Raw genomic sequence first — 21,869 nt, 5'->3', positions numbered from 1 at the left:
GGAGAGGAAGCCTCGTTGCTCATGTCTCCTAAGACAAACACCAGGGTGATCTAAGACGGCCAGCTCCTCTTCTGTACGTTTCAGGTTCATTAGCATTCATCCTCAAGACCGAAGAAAACAGATTTAATGGGTGAAGGAAGAATCTGAACTAACAGCAAAATACATGATTTCTGAGAGCAGGAACACTAGAGCACCCCGGAAGGAAGTGGGGATTTGCAGCAGCTTGGAGTCACCCAGGACCACAGAAACAGTCCAGTCCTGCCTCACCCAGTGCCCATGTCCCCTGTAGGGTACCCCACTATGGCCTGGGCATGATGCCCTCCAAGAAAGATTCCAGCATTACCATTATGCTTTTCTCCATTTGATTAGGATGGGCGCTGTAACAGCTAATGACTGGGGGTCTCTCCCAGCCAATGAAGGGATGCAGATCTCGCCTCCCAGACCACCTCACCCTGTTCCAAGAAAGGTCTGAGTGATACAAAGTTATCTCCTTACACCAGACACAAACCGCCTATAGCCCATTCCATGCTCCCTGTGTGGAGGCCTTCGTTTAGTCTATTGCAGCCCTAGGAATCCATCAGAGCTCCCCCTCTCTGGGGCTTGTGACACTGAAGACGCTGATCTTTTCCAGATTAAGCATCCTGGTCTCCTTGACCATCCTTCGGATGATTTGACTTCCAGACCCCTTCTAGACGTCGTGCCCGCTTCTTATGCACCCACTGCTAACACACCACCTAACACACACGGGTCACTGCAGGCCCCCCGGACCCCAAGACTGCGCCCCTGTACTAAGCACAGCACTCAGCACCCTGCAGGTGCTTGGGACGGGTGGGCTGGACAGACAGATGACGCCCAGCGGTGCCAGTCAGTCTGCTAGGGCAGCCGAGGATTGCGTTAGCTTTTCTGGGCAACAGCACCAGACTGTTGGCTCATACTAAGTTTGCAACTGGCTGAAAGCCCTTAAATCTTTTTGGTATGAACCAGGCATACCCCCGGTCTCCCACTTTTATCACTTATATAGAATTTCCAGCTCTAAGTGGAGGACTTTGAGTTTAACCCTATTCCATTTCATCTGATGTATTCAGCAGCCTGTCAAAATCTTGTTGAATCCTAATTCACCCCCCCACCTCATTAGGGGGCCCTCCCTCCCACTTTAGTCATCAGCAGATTAGTAAGCATGCCACTTAGATGTCACTTATGTGACTGAACTTGGCTGAGCCAGAGTCACATGGCAGAAGCATTAGTGATTCCTCCCCGGCTGACATCCGATAGTCGATGAACTTTGGTTAAAACTGTTCAGCCCTCTGGGAATTAGCATTGAGTGGCAGAACCATCCCGTAGGAGAGTGTCTCTGTCTGTGGGGTGGCCAGGGATCTGGGCTTCCTAGGCGGATATAGCAAGGTCACCCTTTAGGCTTCTTTGACCCTAATGCAGACTCCTTCCTGGTCTCTTTGCAAGGTCTCCGTGTTGGGGATGCTCTCAGCTGGAGGACAGCCCGCTCTGAGGTTGTTATGGATTTTTTGCAGATTTTTGGAAGCCCTGGTGTCATTTCTTGATTTCTCAGATCAGGAGGCCAACTCAGCTATGGGACTGCTCACAGACTTGGCTCTGGAAGAAAGGTAATTTTTATTTCCAGAAATTGACATTTCTTCTGCAACCTTTGTTAAACTGTCTGATCTTTAAACATGTGTGGTGTGTAGGGAGGCTTGGCCAGCATCACAAGATTCACTGAGTAGGAGGGCTGGCGCCTTCAAGCAGGCGGCTGGAGTTAGCCACTCCCGTCCCTCCGTGTGCAGGGAGCCCCAGTGTTCGATGGGTTTGGAAGCAGCAGCAGACTTAAAACAGTACCTCTCACGGTAAACAAGCCTACAATGTAGCGGAGAAGCTTCTTTCCCTTCATCGGTACCTAATGGGAACTGCCCAGCAAATGTGTCTTGAATGAATGGGAGAGAAGGCACAGTCGAAGGCAGCCTTCTCTTGGGGGACCAGTGGCATTGTGGGTCACCCTCCCCCATCTCCACCTGCCTGCTGGGGAAGACAGCAAATGTCTCTCTCAGATATTCATAATTCTTGAGGTTTTTTTAAGCGCATCTCTTGTCTGTTTTTTAAATTTCCTCACAAACTTTAGGGTGTCTTGCTTAGATATGGTCATATAATGAGACCGAGCTGTTTGTGCTCATAGGCCGTTGGCATGGGCTGGGAACAGGTCAGAGCCACTCTCGTGCGTGCACATGTGTGTACATCTGGGCCTTTCCCACGACTGTGTTCCAGAAACATGGCTTGGACTGTGTTTCCTGTTTGCAGGGCACACAGCCTCAGAGCAAGGGGAGAGTATGGGTGGTGTTAAGTCAGCTTGGCAGACATCTAGGGCTTCTGGCAACTTCTGCATGGAGAAAGCTGCCATCTGAGGTCTGCTGTTTAACATCAAAGGCAGTTCTCCAGACTTAGAAAAAATAAAGCCACATCCATACCCAGTGACATTTGGTGGGGAGGGTCAGAATAAATCATCCATGTGCACTGCAAATCCCATGGGCCCAGAGTTTGTGACAGTCTGCTCCATTAGCCAAGGTGCTGTGTTTACATTATAGTTGGTGCAGAAATAAATCAAGGGATGTTTTCTCAACAGATTCCAAGTCTGGTTCCAGGCCAGCCTTCCAGGTGCGCTCCTGGCGCTCACAGGTGTTCTGGTGAGCAAGCCCCTCACTTTTATCACCCGCGACAGGCATTCTCAGGCGCGTGAGCAGAGCCATTTAAACACAGTTGACACTCCAGGGTTCCTGTCGTGGCTCAGGTTGATTAGTCATTTGCTCACAGCTGGAGCCTGCACAGTCCTCGGTGATTAAAACAGCTGCAGTCGGGACAGGAGCAGGTGGCGTAGGGATGGGGCCGGACAAGGGAGACAAAGGTGGATATGGACTGTGCATCTTAGGCGAAGGCAGAGAGGGGGTCAGTCCCTGTCCGTCCCCTTCTGACCCTAAGACCCGTCCTAAGGACCACAGGGCAGCCCTGTCCCCTCAGCAGCAGTCATCCCCACCAGGAGGGCTAATGGAAATTTGAGCCGATGAAGCAGGACGTCGCAGGATGGGGTTCTCCTAGGAGAGCTTGCTGTGACAGGGACTTGTCCTGAGGGAGCCATTAGAGTCCCAGGGGGCCAGAGAACATATCCACACCTGCGTATTATACACATCTGGAAATGGGAGCTCTGAGAAGGGACGAGACTTGCCCAAGTTCTCCCAGCTGATTGGTGGCATCCCCGGGATGAAGCCCAAGGCGCCCCTACCCCAGGCTGAGGTGCTGGGTCTCTCCCGCTGGGTGCCCCCATCCTGGTGCCAGCGTGAGCCTGTTGACGCCCCTGGGTGACATCACACTCTCTGGTTCCCAGGCATTTTCATGAGGGACACCCCTCAAGATGGCTCTGGCATTGTTTGCCTGCCCCTGCAGACTTCCTTTCTCTTGACTCCTTTCAGAAGCGAGACCCCATGATAACCAACCCCTCAGCTCTCTGCCGGTGCATTGCCCTCCTGGGGAACCTCAGTGCTGAGGCCGCCATCCGAAGACAGATGTCTGCCTCTGAAGAATTCCGGGAGGCCTGTTTGGGCCTTATGGTACTGTAACTTTTCTAGTCAGAATCAGTCCTTTCCCTGCTTGGGGAACGTTGGCTTCTTATTGCTGATCTGGCTTTTCCAAAACTTCTGTTTGAGGGGACTGGAGCCAGTGGCTTATCCCGTCTATAGTTTTGTGGGTGGCCGGCCTCACAGAGCCCTCCAGGTCAAGCCTCAGACCGCTGGAGCGGGTAGAAGGATGTTCTGGTGGAGTTGGCGGGACTACCCATGTCAGCCCCTCGCTCTGCAGTTTGAGCCCAGGACCAGGCCAAACCAGAGTCACGTGGCACGGGCACCGGGGACTCTTTGCAAGTCCCCTGCACCAACACTAATCTGTGGAACCGGCCTCTGGTCTTGAAACATCCTCTAGGTTCATGACTTTGACCACTTAGGGTGTGTAAGTAATGCTGGGGCCATTGCCAAGGGGCTGAGATGGCCATGAAAAGTGTAGGGCAGAAAGGTCATTGATTACTTTGCTTTGCTCCCAAAGGCCCGGTGTGAGGAGGATGTGGACCTGTTCAGAGAGGTCTTGTACACGCTCCTGGGACTCGTGATGAACTTGTGTCTTCAGTCCCCCATCCTCTGTGAGGTGCGGCATTCTTTCCTCCCCGCCAGGAGCCCTGGGACACCCCAAGCCGGTGCCATGGCTAGAGCCGATCTCATTTTCACAAAGAGAATAGCACGGGGACTCACACCCCGGCGGCGGGAGTGCGGGACGCTGGGCAGAGGCCCTGTCACTTTGTTCCTCCGAGAGATGTGGGAGTCACTCAGGCGTAGCCCAGTGGGTGTGTTGAGCACGGTGCTCGGTTCTGCACTTACCAAGTCAAACAAAATGGGGTCTCTGGTCTCAAGACACTGCCCTGTCGTGAGGGAGGCAGCTGTGGGAAGACGTAAGCCGATAGAAGAAGGGGATGTGAGGGGAATATGGCGAGGGGTCCGTTCTGTTTGCTCAGAAGAAGCTCCAGAGAGGATTCAGACTAACAGGCTGTTCAGACATCCTCCTGTCCCCCTGTCGTGGCAGGTTTGGGCCTCGGAGGTGAGCAAGAGGTGCATCTTTCTACTGAACAGCCAGGACGGAGGGATCCTGACAGTAAGTGTCTCCCAGGAAAATCCAGAAACAGCTTCCTCTGTGGTTCCTGGGGGTCTGGTGATAGCCCCCCACCCCAGCGCCCATCTGTGGACCCTCTAGAGTCCAAGCACCCGAGCTAAGAATCCCTTTTCCATGTAGTTTTCGACTTAACAACTTACACAGTGCAATTTATCCGATTAGTCCTGTTCCACGATATCCTGGTGCAAATGGGAGAGGCCACAAGATTTGGTTTAGATTCTCTTTTTCCCGAGTCAAGAAAGCCAGGCCTGTATTTGAAGCCCATGACCCTGGAGGTTATTTATGCATAATGGTTCTACCTCCCTTAGAGATAGTGCCGGGATAGCCTTCTCATTTCTGTTTCTGACACTTGGATAAGAAAGTGCTGTTGTGTAACACAGAGCATCGGGAGAACATCAGTGTGATTCAGCGAAACTATTTACTGCCGTCCCAGGATGGGTTCTTGCCTAAGTAATCACCCCAGCTTTCCCACCTATTAGTTCAGGGCCCCGGTGCTTAGAGAAACAACTAGGGCACATCCAGCAGGTCTGGGAAACCAGCCCTACAAGGGCACAGGCTGGGGACTGGGTCCAGGATCATTATAAAGGTTCGGAACAGATCCGACAAGTCCTGCTTGGGGCTAGTGTGCCTACAACTTCCCTGAATCAATTCAGACGTGATAGGATGGAGGGGTTTTTGTTTTGTTTTGTTTTTGTTTTTTGTTTTTTTAAAGATTTATCTATTTATTTGACAAACAGAGATCACCAGTAGGCAGAGAGGCAGGCAGGGGTGGGCGGGGGCGGGGGGAAGCAGGCTCCCCGCTGAGCAGAGAGCCCGATGCGGGGCTTGATCGCAGGAGCCTGGGATCCTGACCTGAGCCAACGGCAGAGGCTTTAACCCACTGAGTCACGCAGGCGCCCCAGGATGGAGGTTTTTAATGTGAACTCTGGGAATGTGTGGTGGGTCTCCAGGTTCCCCAGAAATCCCTAATATTGTACAGGCAATTTTGAGAGTATGTGCATTTTCATGGGAAGGCATCATGGCTTTCATCAGATCCTCAAAAAGAAATCCATGACCCCAAAAGTGGTTAGTGCCACTATTCTCAGATGCTTGGGTTTTTCTGAATGTTGTAGACCAGATCAAGGCCTAGCTAGGGTGGTTGTGAGCTAACCCTTCAAGGACTCTCTCCTGGCCAGATTTTCCCAGGACTCTGCCTGAGCCTCAGTCCGGTGCTGACCTGCTTGTGGAGCACAGCAGAATGTCACCGGAGGTGGGGCGGGGGGGGTCTTGTCCTTCGGTAGAGGGCTCTCCCCACTGTCTTGGGCCTAAAGAGAGATCTGGAGTGTCAACTACAGCAACACTCTAGCATCTGCAGGGAGCAGCTGAGGGAAACAAAACTCATACTATGACAATACACACATTTATCCCTTCTCCCTCGGGAGAACCTCATTAAAGTCAGACTGAAAGCATTAGGGAACATCAACAACAAAGTTAGAAACACGTTGACAAAACGAACAGGCAGGAGGTCACCAGCTGGTTCTTTAATCATTTTAACCTGCTTCGGGAAGATGGAGAATAGCTGCGGAAGGCATAATTCACGAGGCAGAGCCAAGGAGACCATGTCTGCTACAGATGTGGAGACACGGGTCTGCCCTGGAGGACCCTGGAAAAGATGGAGACTCCAGAACACCAGGTACAACACAGGGCACGGATAAGAGATGCGGGACTGCGCGCGGCAGCCAGGCAGCTATGCCTCAGGTGGAAAACTCGAGCTTGCTCTCTCTCGTGGAATTGAAAGACCAGAGGACAATGTTTTGCTCTCTAGGATTTGGAAGTGCCTCTTTCCCACCTGTCAGTCAACCACAGTCAACATCTTTTAGAAATGTGCCCAGAAATGGGCAGCTAGGATCACTGGACATTTCAGGAAAGCTGCACACAGAAATAGAAAAACCAAGATTAATAGAAAAATCAACTCAAAAGAAGTAGAGAAAATATGGGAAATAAAAAATAACTATTGTTTTTGTCCTTGGAAAGATTCAAGACAGTGTTCTATCTAAAAGACAGTAACGGGCACCTGGGTGGCTCAGTGGCTCAGTGGGTTAAGCCTCTGCCTTCAGCTCGGGTTATGATCTCAGGGTCCTGGGATTGAGCCCTGCATCGGGCTCTCTGCTCAGCAGGGAGCCTGCTTCCTCCTCTCTCTCTTTCTCTCTCTGCCTGTCTCTCTGCCTACTTGTGATCTCTCTCCCTCTGTCAAATAAATTAAAAAATAAATAAATAATAATAAAAAATAAAAGACAGTAACAGCTATTTCAAAAAGGGAAAAAAAGGAAGGAAGGAAGGAAATAAGTTAGAACTGGCAGATCATAAATGGAATCTCTCAGAAAGTAGAACAAAGATTCTACTTTGTTAGAAGTAAAGCTCCGAGACCCCGAGGGTCCATCCGAGAAGTCTACCTGGCAGGGGGTGCGGAGCGCTGTGGGGCGTCCGGGACTTTCTTTGCCAGAGCTGAACTGGTTGGTTCTGTGTCGAGCTGAAGTGGGCCGGGCCTCTGTGTGCCAGGGGACCGCCTTTCCAGCCCTTGGAGTCACCTGCCTCCCAGCTATCGAATGAACACTGCTTACCACGTGGGCCTCAGTATTTGTAAAACCCAAGGTGTGGGTTTTGCTCCCCATACTAATGATTGTTTTCCCCTCCTCAAGCGACTGCTGACTTTGCAAGGTCATAGCATTTCTGCACAGAACGGTTAATCGGTTAATCTTCTTTCCTTTCCGCCCCACTCAGAGAGCTGCCGGCGTCCTGAGCCGCACCCTTTCTTCCTCCCGGAAGACCGTGGAGGAGGCCCTGAGAGCCGGAGTGGTGAAGAAGATGATTAAGTTCTTGAAGGTAGAGCGAGCTCCTCGGGGACACACACTTGAATTCCCAGGAGCGTCGTAGATCCCCCGGGGGACAGAGCTACGGAGGGCTGTGTTCAGTTAGGGGCCCACATTGTTCTCCTGCCCGAATGTTACACTTCCAGACTAAGGATCCCTTTCTCCTGTCACCCACGTAGCGCTCTCAACATCCACGTAAGATTGTTGCACAAATAAGTAAGTTGTTCATGAAGAAGCAGCCGTAAAAACTACTTAGCAGGCAAGCCTCAGTTAAAGGTGCACGGCCTCTTTCCCTGAAAAAGACCGTCAGGGTGGCTTTCCACACGGTCCCACGGGCCCCTTTCCTCCCGTCTGCTCACCGTGCTTCCACGGCTGGAGAGAGACTGCGCTCCCTTTGTGGGATACGCAGGGCGCAGCCTTACTATGGGACAAAGGACGCTCCCGTGGCGTGAGCAGGTCAGTGGCACAGTTGAGCAGACTCACTGAGAGGACTGAGAGGACAGGTGTGGAACTAGGCTGCCATCAGCAGCCCCTGCCCGGCAAACTTCACCCACCCGTGTCCATGGGGCGGCCCCGTGGCAGCCCTTCCCATCAGAGCCCGGGCCGAGCAGGGCCAGGAAGTGAGCTCTGTCGGGGGGACGCTGCTGGGGCGCGGCAGCACGGAGGGGCTGGGACGGTGGGTCAGACTTCAGGCTACATGTGATGTGGTGATGACCGTCACTCGCTCCTGACCGCAGGCACGCACATGTGCGTCTTAAAGACCCTGCCCTGGGTGATGTCGAGGGTATGATTTGACAGTTGTCACCTCTTAAAATGACCGACATTTGTGATGTTCTCCATGCAGGCCTGTCAGCCTTATAAGGCAAGTCACTCCCCATTCTCCAGTGGTGACGTGACACGGGGTCGGGGGGCATGGTGGGGGGCTTTTCCTCTCTTCTTGGTAGATCTGCGAGCCGACCGCATCCCCCGCTCCTCAGCCACTCACCTGTAAAGCCTTCTACGGGCAGTCACCCAGGTGGGCATGACAGGCCCGCAGTCCTGTCGGAATTCGTATCGGGCTGTGGGCTGTCTTACTGGGGACCTGAGTGACACCAGCCCGACAGGGACCTGGCCTGCTCCTCGGAAAGCACAGGCCATTCTCAGGGGAGCAGTGTTTCAGAGGTTCCAGAAGCCACACGAACACAGACACAGTTTCTCGCTACTTTCTGGCCCAGAACAATCCCAGGAGTGACTTTCTTTTTTCTGATTTCATTCTGAAACCCAGACGGGGGGCCAGACGGCATCACGCTACGCCATAAAGACACTAGCTGTCTGCACAAACAGCTCTCACGAAGCGCGAGAAGAAGTGATGAGACTGGATAAAAGTAAGTGATGGTTTCCTTCAGCGGCGCCTGCGTCCCAGAGACTCAGCCGTCCTGGAAGCCGCAAAAGCAGCTGGGACGAGCGGGGAGAGACTCCCGCAGCCCTAGACTTCCGCAGTGTTTACCGAGTAAGATGGCTGGTTCTCCCTTCTGGAAACATTTCATAGCCTTCGGCTGCACACGTGTAGCATGCTCTGCCGTGACCCGGCTCAGAGAGAAGGGGGTCGATGCGGGGAGCCACCGCCCGCAAGTACTCAGAAATGGTTTCTGAAGGCTTCTGCTGAAGCTGGTCTAACACAGGTTCTCACCCTTCAAGGGCTGTGTGGGGGACACCTTCGGCGTTTAGTGAACTGGGGAGACGGCAGATTTGGAGCCAGGATCTGTCTAGTAACGGAAAGCGGCCGCAGGCATCCGCAGCAGGGGGCCCTGGTGAAACAGCCGCTGATGTCTGCCCTCGCACCTGCTCTGGGACACAAGGGGAGTGGACGGAGTGGGCCCTTCTGGGTCCTGCCCCTTGCCCTGCAGCCACAGGGAGCCAGCTACCAGCCAGAGTGTAAGGGTTAAGAACGGAGACTTCAGGAAAGACAGACCTGTTGCCACGTAGCATTCATTCACGCCACAGCCGTGTCACCCCAGGCACTGCTCTGGGCACCTGAGGAACGCTGGAGACACAGCAAGACCTGAGGAGGTTCACGGTGCTCAGCAAATCCTTGCTTAGTGATGACCCACAGAGCTTCTGGGGACGCTCCGTGTCCACGGACGCTCCCTGCGCCCCTCGTGTCTGTTGCTAGCCTCCTGTTTGGGATCCGGAGGGACCGATGCTTGTTCTCTTCCCCCCCGCCGCCCCCAGAGTTCGGCATTCTGATGACACTGCTCCGCTCCGAGGACGAAGTCATGGTGGGCAATGCTGCCCTCTGCCTGGGGAACTGCATGGAGGTGCCCTGCGCTGCGTCCTCCCTGTTGAAGACGGATGTCGTGCAGGTGTTGCTGCGACACGCGGGGGGCGACGCGCAGAAGACGGCTGTGCAGCTGAACGCAGGGATCGCTCTGGGCAAGCTGTGCACGGCCGAGCCCAGGTATGCAGCGGCTCCTGGCCAGGTGGCCCGTGTGGGTCACGTCGCAGAAGGCGCGGGGCCAACCAAGACACTGAATGGTGGCTGGGCCTCTGTGTCACCCAGGACTCCAGAGGGAGTTATGGGAGCCCTGGTGCTTCCTGAGCACGCAGGTGTGGGCCCAGGAGCTGCTTCCCTGAGGGGATGGGGGAGCTCCCAGCTCTAGTCAGAGCAGGAAAATGCTTTCTGACAGGGATCTGTTCCACACGCTCACGGCCACTGTGTCCCTCCATCCCACTCCCTCCTGCTCCGCCAGCTTCTCGCCCCTCTTCCCACACACCCTCCTGCTTCACATTTTTGCATGGGGCCTAAGCATATGGGAAAATGTCCAGGGAGGGTAATGTTCTCGTGCTGGAGAAAGCTGAAGCGAGAGGAGGAATGGCACATTGCAGACCACCTGGTAAGTCGGGGCAAGAGATCTGGGCTTTAGCTGTGTACATGGCTTCTCTTTTAGCTTCTGTTCTGCCCTGGCTGGGTTCTGATGTGCTAAAACACCTAGTCATTCGTCCTCCCAGAAGGGGCCCCCTGTGTCTGAGAGATGGAGCCCCGGTATAGAAGGGGGTGCCTTCCACGGACAGGGAGCTGTGCTGGCCTGCCTGACTCCTTCCCTTACCGACGAAGCCCTCTGATTCCTCTTCTGGAGAATAAGAGGGTTGGCTTGGATGACATGTGAGACCCTTTCACCGTTCGTCTGATTGTCCTAATGCAAGGCCTGGAGAAAATCTTTCTTCTCCAGAACGCAGGGCGCATTAGCTAGGATGAGCTCAGAGTGGCAGCCTACTGGGGAGTCCCTGAGAGCAAGGTCCCATCGGATCAGCCTGGCCATCTGCCACTCGCGGACAGCATGTGGTGTTCTGTGGCCCTGCCTTGCCGGCGAGGGCGCCCCGGGCAGCAGCTCCTCCCCTCCCGCCTTGCCGGCAGCTTCTCCCTGAGCGGGGCCTCGCATTGATGTGCCCAACTTTGTGTTCTGATTCCGGCAGATTTGCCGCTCAGCTGCGGGAGCTGCACGGGCTGGAGATTCTCAGCTCCACGATGAAGTACATCGCTGATTAAGACACGTGGCGTCTGTGCACGTTTTTCACCAACGCAGAGCCGGGTGCTGTGGGTGGTCCCGGTGCTAATAAAGACTTTTCGAATGTCCGCTCCAGAGATGAATACTCTTTCCAGGTGCTTGCCTTCTGCCTTTCCCCGGTCATGGGAGAGTGGGCATCAGGCAGTCCACAGTGTCGGAAAACCGCTCAGCGTCCCCTATGCTTTCTTCTACGGTCCCTTCCTGCCCCGCGGGGACTGGATGCCCCCAGACAGAAAGCCACATTTCCCGGATTCCCGTGTAAGTAGTGGTTCTAGAAAGGAGCTGGATTCTGCTGGCTGAACGCCCTTCTTGCCCCTGTGGCTGTTCTCTGCTGGCACCGTACTAGAAACATCCAGCGTTTTGACAGCGGGATCTCAGTGTCGAGTTCCAGCCCCGGGGCTGTGGGGGCAGCTGCTCAGGCCCGGCCTGCCGCCGTGCCACGTGCTCTTGAATTCGGTGGGTTGAGTGGTAAGCGGCTCTCGCCTGGCAGGGAGTTCTTGACGATCCAGAGACTCGTCCCCAGAAGTCCTGCCTGGTGCCTTTGTCCAGCCCCATTAAAGGATTTACAAACGGGCGCCTGGGTGGCTCAGTGGGTTAAAGCCTCTGCCTTCAGCTCAGGTCATGGTCCCAGGGTCCTGGGATCGAGCCCCGCATCGGGCTCTCTGCTCCGCGGGGAGCCTGCTTCCTCCTCTCTCTCTGCCTGCCTCTCTGCCTGCTTGTGACTTCTCTCTATCAAATAAATAAAATATTAAAAAAAAAAAAAGGATTTACAAACACCTGTCCCACGGGTTACATGGTTTTCTGCCTGAAGTACCAAAGCAGGGGCACCTGTCTCCACCCCGACCTCATGTAAGCTTCGAGGTATTTTTTCCCCACCCCGCAAACACACTGCTCCCTTGCCGCCGCCTCTGGACACCAAGTCCCTAAGTGACAAGTCCAACAAGTGACACACTTCTCCCATGGCTCAGCACAGTCACGTGACTGTTTCAGGGTGGACAGCAGGACCCTCATGCTATAGTGAACACTAAGAGTGTCAGACCAGAGTTCTGGAGACTTACAGTCCTGGTCCCCTACCTGGCAGCTGTTTGACTCTGGGCAAGTTGCTTCACCTCTCTGAGCTTTGACTGCCGCTTCTGGAAAAGCTAGAGGAACACCTGTCCGGCCAGTCACTTACATTGCTGTGACGCCTCCACGAACTTCAGTGGCACTCGGGAAACTATAAAGTGCTACACAGAGATGACCAGGCCCCATCTTGAGGTCGAAGGGGTTGACCGTGACATTGGTCGGGTTAAATCCGAGGGGCCCGAGCAAGGGTAAAGCCCATGTCCCTTTAGGAATCAGAGCTGGACATTTTCTGGACCGTGTAGGAAAGGAAATGCTCCCCCGCCCCAGAGTTTCTATTCAGGACACCCAAAGAAACGGTTCGTCACAAGTGCGGTAGCGCTCAGGGTGAACTAAGAACTCGGCTCCTAAAACCAAGGTAAAAAATCAGCACTTTGAGGGGCCGAAAGGAAACCAGCAGCCCTGCACCCCTGGTGCTGGGCCGGGGTGCCGTGCGGGGCTGGGGCGAGCTCCCTGGACAACTTCGCGACGCTGCCCCACATGGTCCCTGGGGGGGGCGGCAGGTGACAGGCCACAGCAGAGAGCTCAGGACTGGCCCACTCAGGACCAGGAGGCCAACACACACACTTCGAGAGGCTACCAAATGGCCAAGGGAGTTGGCTTGCCACGAAACAGAGCCCAGAGACGAAAATGAGAAGCTACAAAATACTCTGTCAGCAGAGAGAATTCAGCGGAGCTTTGAAAATGTAAAAGGCTGCCTGAGTCCGTAACCGGCAGGCTCGGCTCCTCTGGCTTGAGGTTCGGGCCCCTCCTCCTCCCAGTCTCGGGCTGCGCCCTTCCTCCCTGGCTCTTGAAAATGGCTATTATACGTGTAATCTCTTCCCTGAAGAGTGGGGAATGTCACATTATGTTATTATCTCTGCTTCAGAGTGCCCGCCGCAAGCAGTCATCTTCCCTGCTTTAGAGGAGGCCTGGCTGCCCCAGGAGCTCCCTCCTCGCGGGGGTGGGTGAGGAGGCTTCATCTCCAGCACGAGCCAGCCCTCCCTGGTCTTGGTCCAGCTGACGCACTCTCTCCTCCAGGGCTCCCAGGCGGGGTGGAAAAAACTGAACTGGGTGTTGGAGAAGGGGATCCTGCTTTACCGGGAGCCGCCAGTTTCGTCCTTCCCACTCCGCGGGCTACGGCTTACTCTGGGAAAGGCGTCAGCTGGTTCCTCAGGCAGAGGAGTCAGGGTGGTCTCTCCTAAAGAGAGTGGGGCCGGTGTGGGACTTCATAAGCCCCTGTCGCCACCACAGAGCTGTCAGGGGACGGATGGGAAACAGCCGTCCTGCACAACGTGCCGGCCGGGGTTTCAGAGGCCAGCGAGGCGGGACTGGGGTCACATGTTGGGAGGACCTAAGTGGAAGGGGCAGGACATGGGTTTGTAAGCACTTTCCTGAGGATCTGTTCCCAAGAACTTCTCGGTTTGGAGAACCAGATGATGTTCCTGCTGTTTTCTAACTGCCTTCAAAATAGGGGCTCTTCTGAGGGCCCGGTAAGAGGGGAGTCATTAGAGGTCAAGAAGACATTTACAGTTCATCTCCTTTCCCCACACGAGAGGCTGCCATAGGCCAGTGACCTGCAGGCCCGCAGAGCAGGAGAGTGACGTCCACGCACTCAGCATCCACTCTGTGCCAGGCGCTGTAACATGGGTCTCTAGACCCTGCCCCAGGGAAGCCTCGCAAAACCCCATGATGCATAAAGAAACTAAGTAGAAAGATGCTACGTACTTCTTTTCCAGGATCACAGAGCTGGTCAGTAGGGGAGCCAGAATTGCACTCCCGTGAATGTTCATCCAGTTGGGAGCACGGCTTGGGGGAGAGTCTGCTAGCTTCTCTGAGCCTCCGTTTCCTCCCTGTAAGATGGAAGCCACTGTCCCCGCTTCCAGAGTTCTTGGATTTGAATATAACATACATGACGTGCTTGGCCACCCGCAGTGACTAGAAGACAGAAGACGTTCACTTCATGGTGACTGTTATTTCAGGTCGGAAATTACCATGAACTCACTACCTGCCTCCTCCCATCCTCACCCAAATCTGCTCATCTCCTAGGTACCCCCATCTCAATGAAGGCGAACAGTTATCCGGCTGTTACGTTGGCCTGACCTCCTCTCCTGTGCCCGGTGGCAAACCCGAGGGTCCCCAGAGACCTGCCCTCTACTACCTCCAAGGCATCAAGGTCTGATGGCCTGGCCCAGGTGGGGTTCTGAGCAGTGCTTACTGGTGGTGTGACAATGCCGGGTGCCAGGAGTGTGTGACCAGGGCCTGCATGAGCCCGGGGCCCAGCGTGCGGTGGGCTGGGAGCCCTGACACAGGAGGGGTCTCCAAACCCCCTTTGCCACACAGATGCTCCCTGTCACTTCTGGTTTGTCCTCAGCTTGGAATCAGGAAAACCTGTTGATTCCAAAGACTGTGCTCATTCATTGAGATGCCGGCAGGGGCTGCAGGCCCCTCTCCCTGAGTGCCCTGGAAAGGAAGCGTGAGTGACAGCTGACTGCCACCAACTCGATGACCTTTTTTTTTTTTTCAAGCGAGACCTCTAATTTGATCTCAAATTCAAAACAGCAAAATGAAGAGGTCAGGATCGGATTTCTCCCAGGGGGGTGGGGGAGGAGGGAGGCTGCCCAAGCGCTCCCGGCCACGCCAGCCTCCGAACTGCCCAGTTCCAGGCTGAGCTCTGGCCACCAGTGGGTTGAGAGATGCTGCTCCATGTGAGCGTGTCTGCCGGCCAGACGTGCCCTCCAGCCCAGCCTGAGCATCGCTGCCCTGTCACATGGCCATCTCCAACTTCCCATTTGCGCTTTTAATCTTCAGCCGCTCCATCTGCTGGTGGAGGCCCCCCTCCCCCGCGGAACCTCAGTCCGCCCACGCGCACGCTCCGCCGCAGCCTGCCTCTCCCTGCCGCAGAGAAATGCGTCTCCACATGAAAACGGGTTGGTCCACACACAGTGGGGACGTAGGCCAGATCAAAGGCCCACAAGATAGAAATACTGCAATGGGTGATGAGGACAAAGGTTTCTAGAATGTTCTAGCTGAAAATAGTTCAGACTATCAAGTCCGGCATCTGCTTTATTGGAATCCATCTGAATTCGCTAGCTAAATACAATTCACGTGTCTGGCCCACCCTGCATCGTTTACAAATAAGGAAATCAAGACTCCCAGAGGCAGACAAGGTACAGAGAAGGCAGGGGCTCACAGGAGGCCCGGGGAAGCAGAAGGCACAGTGGCCGCAGTGCCCGTTCCGGGGTCCGGATGCCCGGGCTCAGGGCCCAGCTCCTGGCCCCATCCGTCCTAACCCCACACCCTCCGTGTGTTGCCGGTCGCTCCACCGTCTTGTCCCTAGAAGGTGGGGGGGTGGGTTCGAGGTCACGCTTGGAGGAGATGATTTCTAGAAGGCTCCCAGCATTGGGCTGGGCACACAGCAAGCCGGCAGGGACTGGTGGCCACCGTGGCAGTCACTATACTGAGTCGGCTGCTGCCACGGGCACCCCCTGCCTGGCCAGCCCTCTGTGCTCTTGTCCAGAGTTCTTAAATATGAGGAGTCCTGTCAGGGCCAGCGGGCTTGGTATGGGACTCTGTCCACAGGTGGAGGATGGAGAAGTGTCACCCAGGGTGTGGACTGGCCTCCAGAAGCGGAGGGCCAGGCGGGTGAGGATGGCGGGTGGGAATCGAGGAGCGTGGAGGCAGGCGCGGGCGAGCCCGGGGGCTGGAGACCAGCGTTTGGTGGGAATTCTGCACCATATGCTCGGATTCTGGGGGGAGGGGCTCAGAAATAGCCAGGCTGGAACCATCTCCTTGCCGAGTCCCTTGTCCCCGCTCTGTCTTCTGAGCTCCCTGCACACTGAAGCCCAAATGATCCTCTCACACCCGACTTGGCTTGTGATGTATCCCCTCTTGGCCACCTTCACATGGTCGCCCACAGGATCAAGGGCAAACTCCCCTGCTGGGGGCGTGTGCTCATGCGGGGGGCTGTATGTCGCCGGGTGCATATGGGTGTGGAGATGGTAAGAACGTAGCACTTTTTTACTTCTCTGAAGTTTTGCCGAAAAAGCACTGCTGTTCTTTTACCCGAACTCCTGCAAAATCGATCGCACCTTCTTACACTGCATGTGAGAGCTGCAGTTCATGGGTTTTAGGTGTGATTCGAAATAAGCATACCTGTTGATACCTATAGTTAGATTGATGGGGCGCCTGAGTGGCCCAGTTGATTAAGCTTCTGCCTTCGGTTCAGGTCATGATCCCAGGGTCCTGGGGTTAGTTCCCACATCAGGCTTCTTGTTCAGCAAGGAGCCTGCTTCTCCCTTTGCCTGCTCATTCCCCTGCTTGTGCGCTCTCTCGCTCTCTCATCTCGCCGAGTCTTAAAGCTGGCCTGGGTATAGGGTAGTATTCTGACCGGAGGTCAGCTAGCTGATCCTGGGTTCACAGTGGGGCTCAGCATCTCCCGGAGCCCGAGGCACACTCATGGGGCTCCCCACCACGCACTCTGTCCCCTTGGGCCAGCTCCCAGGTGTTTGCCTGCACACATTCTGCTCATTCCCATCCTCTTGCTCCTGCCCCCTCCCCACTGAAAACACCTTCCCTCTCTTGAAATCCTACCCACTCTCTGAGCCCCGACATCATAAAAATGGCAGGTAATTTTACTGAGTAAAATTTGCTGAGTAAAAAGCAGCTTTCAGAGCCTGCCTCATGAGGTGAGTTCTCGTATGATTCTCCCTTTACTGATGAGAACACTTAGGACCGAGCAGCTGGCCCAGGATGGCACAGGGTCCCTCCAGGTACACAGCAGCCCCACTGGGCGCACGCAGCCCACACCACCCGCCTCTCCCTCAGTCTTGCGTGGCTGTGCGGCACGTTTAAATACTTCATTCCTGCAGAATTATTTTCCGTGTCTTCATGTTTTTTGCCTCAACTACTAGAATTTACGTTCTAGTTGGAACACCTGGAATATTGCTGTGAGAAGTCTGAGGACGCGCAAAAGAGAACTCGGTGTGTACAGAAGGCGTTTATTCACCTCACTCTAAGGAGGGCACGCCCTGGAGTTTGTGCTTGGCCCTGTCACCACAGTGACAGTGGCTTCCCTTCGGTCATGGCATTCCCTTGCCGGGCTCCCAAGCCACTTGGTCCCCTGCTCCTCAGAGAAGAACTTGCGATGACCACAACTGTCCTTCACAGCAGCCCTAGGATGTGGGACATGACAGTCCCCTCGGCACTTTCTCTGAGCAAATGTAGGCAAAGGCCCCATTCGCGGTCCCACCAGCTAGTCCTGGGGTTTCCAGCAGCGCCCTCAGCCTGTGGTCTGTCCCCCGCACGCGTCCCCCCACAGGAAAGTGCTTCCAACTCCCTCAAAAGGACTTTCATGCCTCTGCTCTCACTTCAGGCCAAGACACCCCGGTCAGGCAGTTATTATTTCCCGTCCGAGGCCAAGGAAAGAGAAGTTCAGAGACTGCGTGTCTTGCCCAGAATTTCCCAAGGAAATCGTGGCCGAGCCAGGCCCCAAATCCAGCCTTCGCCTCGAACCTCGTTGCCCACGACCCAGCCTTGTCTCTCCTCTCGTTAACTTTCTGGCCCAGGCTGCAGCACAGGGAGGTGGCCAGTCCTCACTCGCTCCCTGAGCATGAAGTGGAAAGCGAAACCCTAACCCCTTTAAGGTTTTATCCGAAAGCCCCTCTAATCCATCAGCGGTCAGTTAGATAACCGCTTAAGTCTCCCCACTGCAAAGGATTACTTTCCCAGCCGATCTGGAGCCACACATTACTGGAGGCGTGGGATGGTGGTGGGGGCAAGCCAGGGCACCTTCTCTGGGACGGTGACTGCATTTCCAGCCAGAGACTGCTATTCACCCTCAGACTGGGGAGCCCAGAGTTTGTCCTTCCATTAAGCGGCTCCTCAGCCAAGGTCATTTAAAAGACATCTTGATCCTGAAAAGCTCCTCATTCATTCAATAAATATTTATTAAGCACCTATTATGTGCTAAGCTGTGTGCAAGATAGTATCAAATGCCTTTGAGTGAACTAGATACATCTCTTCCCCATTTCTATTATAATCAGAGCAGAGCAACATCGGGGGCAGGGGGTGTGGGGGGAATCAGCCACAGCAGAAAGCTCCTCTTGGCTCTAATGTGGTCTTGGCCCCTGATCCATGCACCTGGCATGAGGAATTAGAGAAACATCTGATGAGGACCGTGGTTCTCCAAACGCCAACCCTTGGATTACAGGAATTATGGCTCTAAAGTCGAGGTGTGGGGGTGGGGGTGGGGGGATGCCTGGTGTCCTTCAAGCGAAGGGAAGCGTTTGGAAGTCTTCAGACTTCCCTTGGTCTGGGATCGGTGCTAGAGCAGTTTATAAAGGGAGGGATCGTGTCTGATGAAGCAGACCCTCTCGTATGTGATTGTATTTCTAGGTCTGTTTCTACCTGACTCTGCTGTGACTTTTACCCCCCAGGGCAGTTTAGATATACATCAGGAGCAAGGTGGTGTGCGCCATGGACCCAATCAGCAGAAGGGGAGACCCGTCCCCTCCCCCGATCCTGCTCCGGGAGCACCAGGGAATGATGTCTGACAACTGCCGCTAGACGGGCTCTCACCTCTTCCTTGAATGCTTGCCGGAGATACCCGCCTCCCTTAAAGTGCTCTCGGTCTCGGGTCCTGCTTGGGCCGCACAGCTGAGGCTCTGGATCATTAAAAAGTAATAAAGGAATATGTGCCTCCCCCACTCCCAACCCCGCTTCTCAGAACTAGTAGAATCGTATCAAAGTCAGGTCAGGAATTGAAGTAGAAACAGTATTTTTGGAACAAGGACTTTCTAAAGAGCTGGGCTGTGTGCTGCCGTCACCACAGTCATTGAGAAGAGAGAATCACTGTCTGCAGGGGTGGCTGGAAAATGTCACTCGTTCAGCAGTAAGAGGCTAGGAAAGGTGACCCCCACTGGCTTCTTTCTGGAGGCACTCTGAAACCGGCGTGGACCAAGAGCTGGCATTCCAGCCCCGCCCTAGCCAGCTTTATGACCTTGGAGCCGTCTGCTGACCTCTCTGGGTCGCAGCCTCTGACGAGCCGTTGCTGTGAAGACTAGACGATTGGTATTTGCTTGCCCTGTACCCATTCCGCCTGTTCTGGTAACGAGTCCCCGATTTTTCCTGGGGGTAACCACTCCTCTGCCACGATTAACCACATGATTCAGGAGAAGCTTGCGTCTAACCCTGGTTTCAGAAAACATAGAATCCAGGACCTGCCAATCACAGCGCTGTCCATCCCTTTCATCTTACTAATTGGTTCAGAGATGGTCATGTGACCTGAGGAGTGCCAATCAGGGCTCAGCCCAGACTTGTGTGGGAAGCTCTTCCTTCCCTGATGCTGCCCAGGGAAATGGGAGATGACTTTGGAGCTGCGCTGGTGACTTTACCGTCCTCGGCTTCTCAGAAAACGGAGTCAACAGAAGAAAGCAGCCCAAGAGTTGAGAGTCCTGACATCATTATTCTGAGCCCCCAGATGCTGCTGTATCCAAGGCTACCACTGGCTTCCCAGTTATGGGAGATAGTAAATCTCCCTTTCTGCTTCCGCCAAGTTGAGTTTGTCATTGTTACCAAAGGGACCCTTGTCTGTCCCCTGGTCCCTTTTATCCTGCCTGAGTTCTACTTACCCTGAAAGCATCAGTTTAAATGTTGAGTTGTCCTGCCCCATTTCTCCTAGCTCCTTTCTTTCCACAATTTAACACAGACACATATTATTCTAACATGCTCTCTCATTTGCTTATAAGGACATACTGTTTACTGCTTGCACTCCACCTCTCTTCCCACCAAAATGTGAACTCCATAGTTTTTGTTCGTTCCCAGCCCTGATGTGACCAAGAACCTAGAAAAGTGTCAACGCAGGACAGGTGCTCAATAAATACTTGTTTGAATGCTAACATTTAGCAGGGAAAGGCATTAGGGGACTTGCACAAGGGCCAGCTTGGCATGAAGACTGGTTTTAAACTCTCCATGCACCCCCCCTTCCACCACCCACTGGGGGTAATGGTTTGGGCTGAAATACTATAGTGAACAGTGTCTTACATTGTCAAGTGCCCACCACGTGCCAGGCACTGGGGTAAGTGCTGGGCACATGCAGAAGACAGACACACACAGTTTCTTCTCTCAACGGGGGTCTGCTCAAGGGAAAGGGGGTGAACACACACAAAACCACACGCCCGTGGAGCTAGTGTGATGTTTACAATACAAAGCTAGGACTTTTAGTCCAGCAAAGGCCACAGGGGTCAGACTCGTCCCTGGAAAGGGTGCCTTCTGAGCTGTGTGCTTCCTAAGCTGGAAGGAAGACTTGGCAGGGATGGGCATGGATTGAGCAGGGAGAGGAGACAGGGAGAAATGAAGGACACTCAGACAACACCAAAGGCTGGGGCAGGAAATTGTGATCTGATTCCCCCTTCCCTTGTCCGGCTGTCCTGCAGCCGGCTCCATTAGTCCCTTACCTAGTCTCTGCTTCCCGACCACGTTCTCCCTTACAAGGCCAAGTAGTTGGGAATCTTTTACCCTTGTGTTTAAGGCATAAAAGACTCAACTTCCTTTGGCCACTTGCTCCCACAACATCATCATTCTGGAAATATCCATAGGCTGTTGTCTAAACCAGTCTTTGTTTCTATGAAAAGCCAGCCCCTGTCCTCCACACCACCACCGCCACTGGATGCCGGAAAGAGGACTTTCTCCATTCCAAATTCTTCCTGCCTGAGGGCTCCATGGAGCACCCATCACTCCTTCTCTTCTGGGACATCCCTGGGTAACTCTTCCAGGAGAGAGAGGCTAGCTCAGGGCTGGATGAAAGCCAAAAGGCTCCCCTTTCTTGGCCTGAAGTCCCATCTGTGGCACCCGATGGGCCAAGTTTCCGTACTCAGATGCAAATGTGCCCACGCGTGTAGTCTGCTCTTACTGGTGGAAAAGTCTTTCAACAGTCTGAGGGACACATTGCCTTCTTTCCTGCCAAAAAAAAGTAGAGACAAAGATTCATTTCCACTGCGACTAAATAACCCATAAGTTTCTCCAGAAGCGGAAATTGTTAGAGTGAATGCAGATCTTTCTACCAGCACAGCTTCCAAAGACATCTTTTAGCCTCAGGCAAAGTCCTGACAGTGAGATGTTAGTCAAAGCTCTGTCTTCAGCGTGGGCCCCACCTACACTCCCGCTGAGGGTTCATAGAGGATGGACCGTCACAGAACACCCAGTGCTCATTTCCGCTCATTTCTGCTGCAGGGGGTCCCTGTTGCTCAAACCTGGCCGTGGGGCCCATGACTCCAGCACCGCACCAGAATGAGCCTCAAGTCTGAGGGCCCATGTTTGATTTTATCAAAGCTCTTAAGGCCATCTTAACAGTATTAAGAGCCTTTGCCTTGGCCAGGGGCAAGCCAGATTCAACCCCTGGGGCATCTAATTACCGTCTGCATGACCAGAGGCAAGTTACTTAGCTCCTGTAAGCCTGGGAACAGTCATAGTACTTAGCTCAGGGCATAGATTAAATGAGATAGTGTGGGCTGATCACTGTGGACAGAGTGGGAACAAAGTGAAGACTCAGTAAATGACAAGTCTGAGCCTCACTCCTGGTCCCTGGCAACAAGTCACCCCAGTAACTGGGCCAAGGAGTCCACCTCCCCCATGGCCAAACCCAAATGAGGTGCCAGTCCCTCTA

The 21,869-nt window shown here is 54.2% G+C and overlaps 1 protein-coding gene across 1 annotated transcript in view; it reads left to right on the top strand.

Annotated features, from left to right (window-relative positions):
• The window catches only part of TTC12 (tetratricopeptide repeat domain 12), a 43,953-nt gene extending 32,237 nt beyond the window's left edge, over nt 1-11,716 (top strand). The window contains exons 14-22 of the mRNA XM_046014391.1: nt 1,527-1,619; nt 2,627-2,687; nt 3,468-3,605; nt 4,093-4,191; nt 4,624-4,692; nt 7,471-7,572; nt 8,824-8,923; nt 9,771-9,996; nt 11,013-11,716. Coding sequence (XP_045870347.1) covers nt 1,527-1,619; nt 2,627-2,687; nt 3,468-3,605; nt 4,093-4,191; nt 4,624-4,692; nt 7,471-7,572; nt 8,824-8,923; nt 9,771-9,996; nt 11,013-11,085 — 961 coding nt within the window. The 3' untranslated portion in view covers nt 11,086-11,716. The remainder of the gene's footprint in view (nt 1-1,526; nt 1,620-2,626; nt 2,688-3,467; nt 3,606-4,092; nt 4,192-4,623; nt 4,693-7,470; nt 7,573-8,823; nt 8,924-9,770; nt 9,997-11,012) is intronic.
• Nucleotides 11,717-21,869: the final 10,153 nt, after the last annotated feature.

This window comes from Meles meles, chromosome 8 (assembly GCF_922984935.1).
Source record: "Meles meles chromosome 8, mMelMel3.1 paternal haplotype, whole genome shotgun sequence".
Classification (NCBI taxonomy): Eukaryota; Metazoa; Chordata; class Mammalia; order Carnivora; family Mustelidae; genus Meles; species Meles meles.
This window is presented reverse-complemented; position numbering and strand designations above follow the sequence as displayed.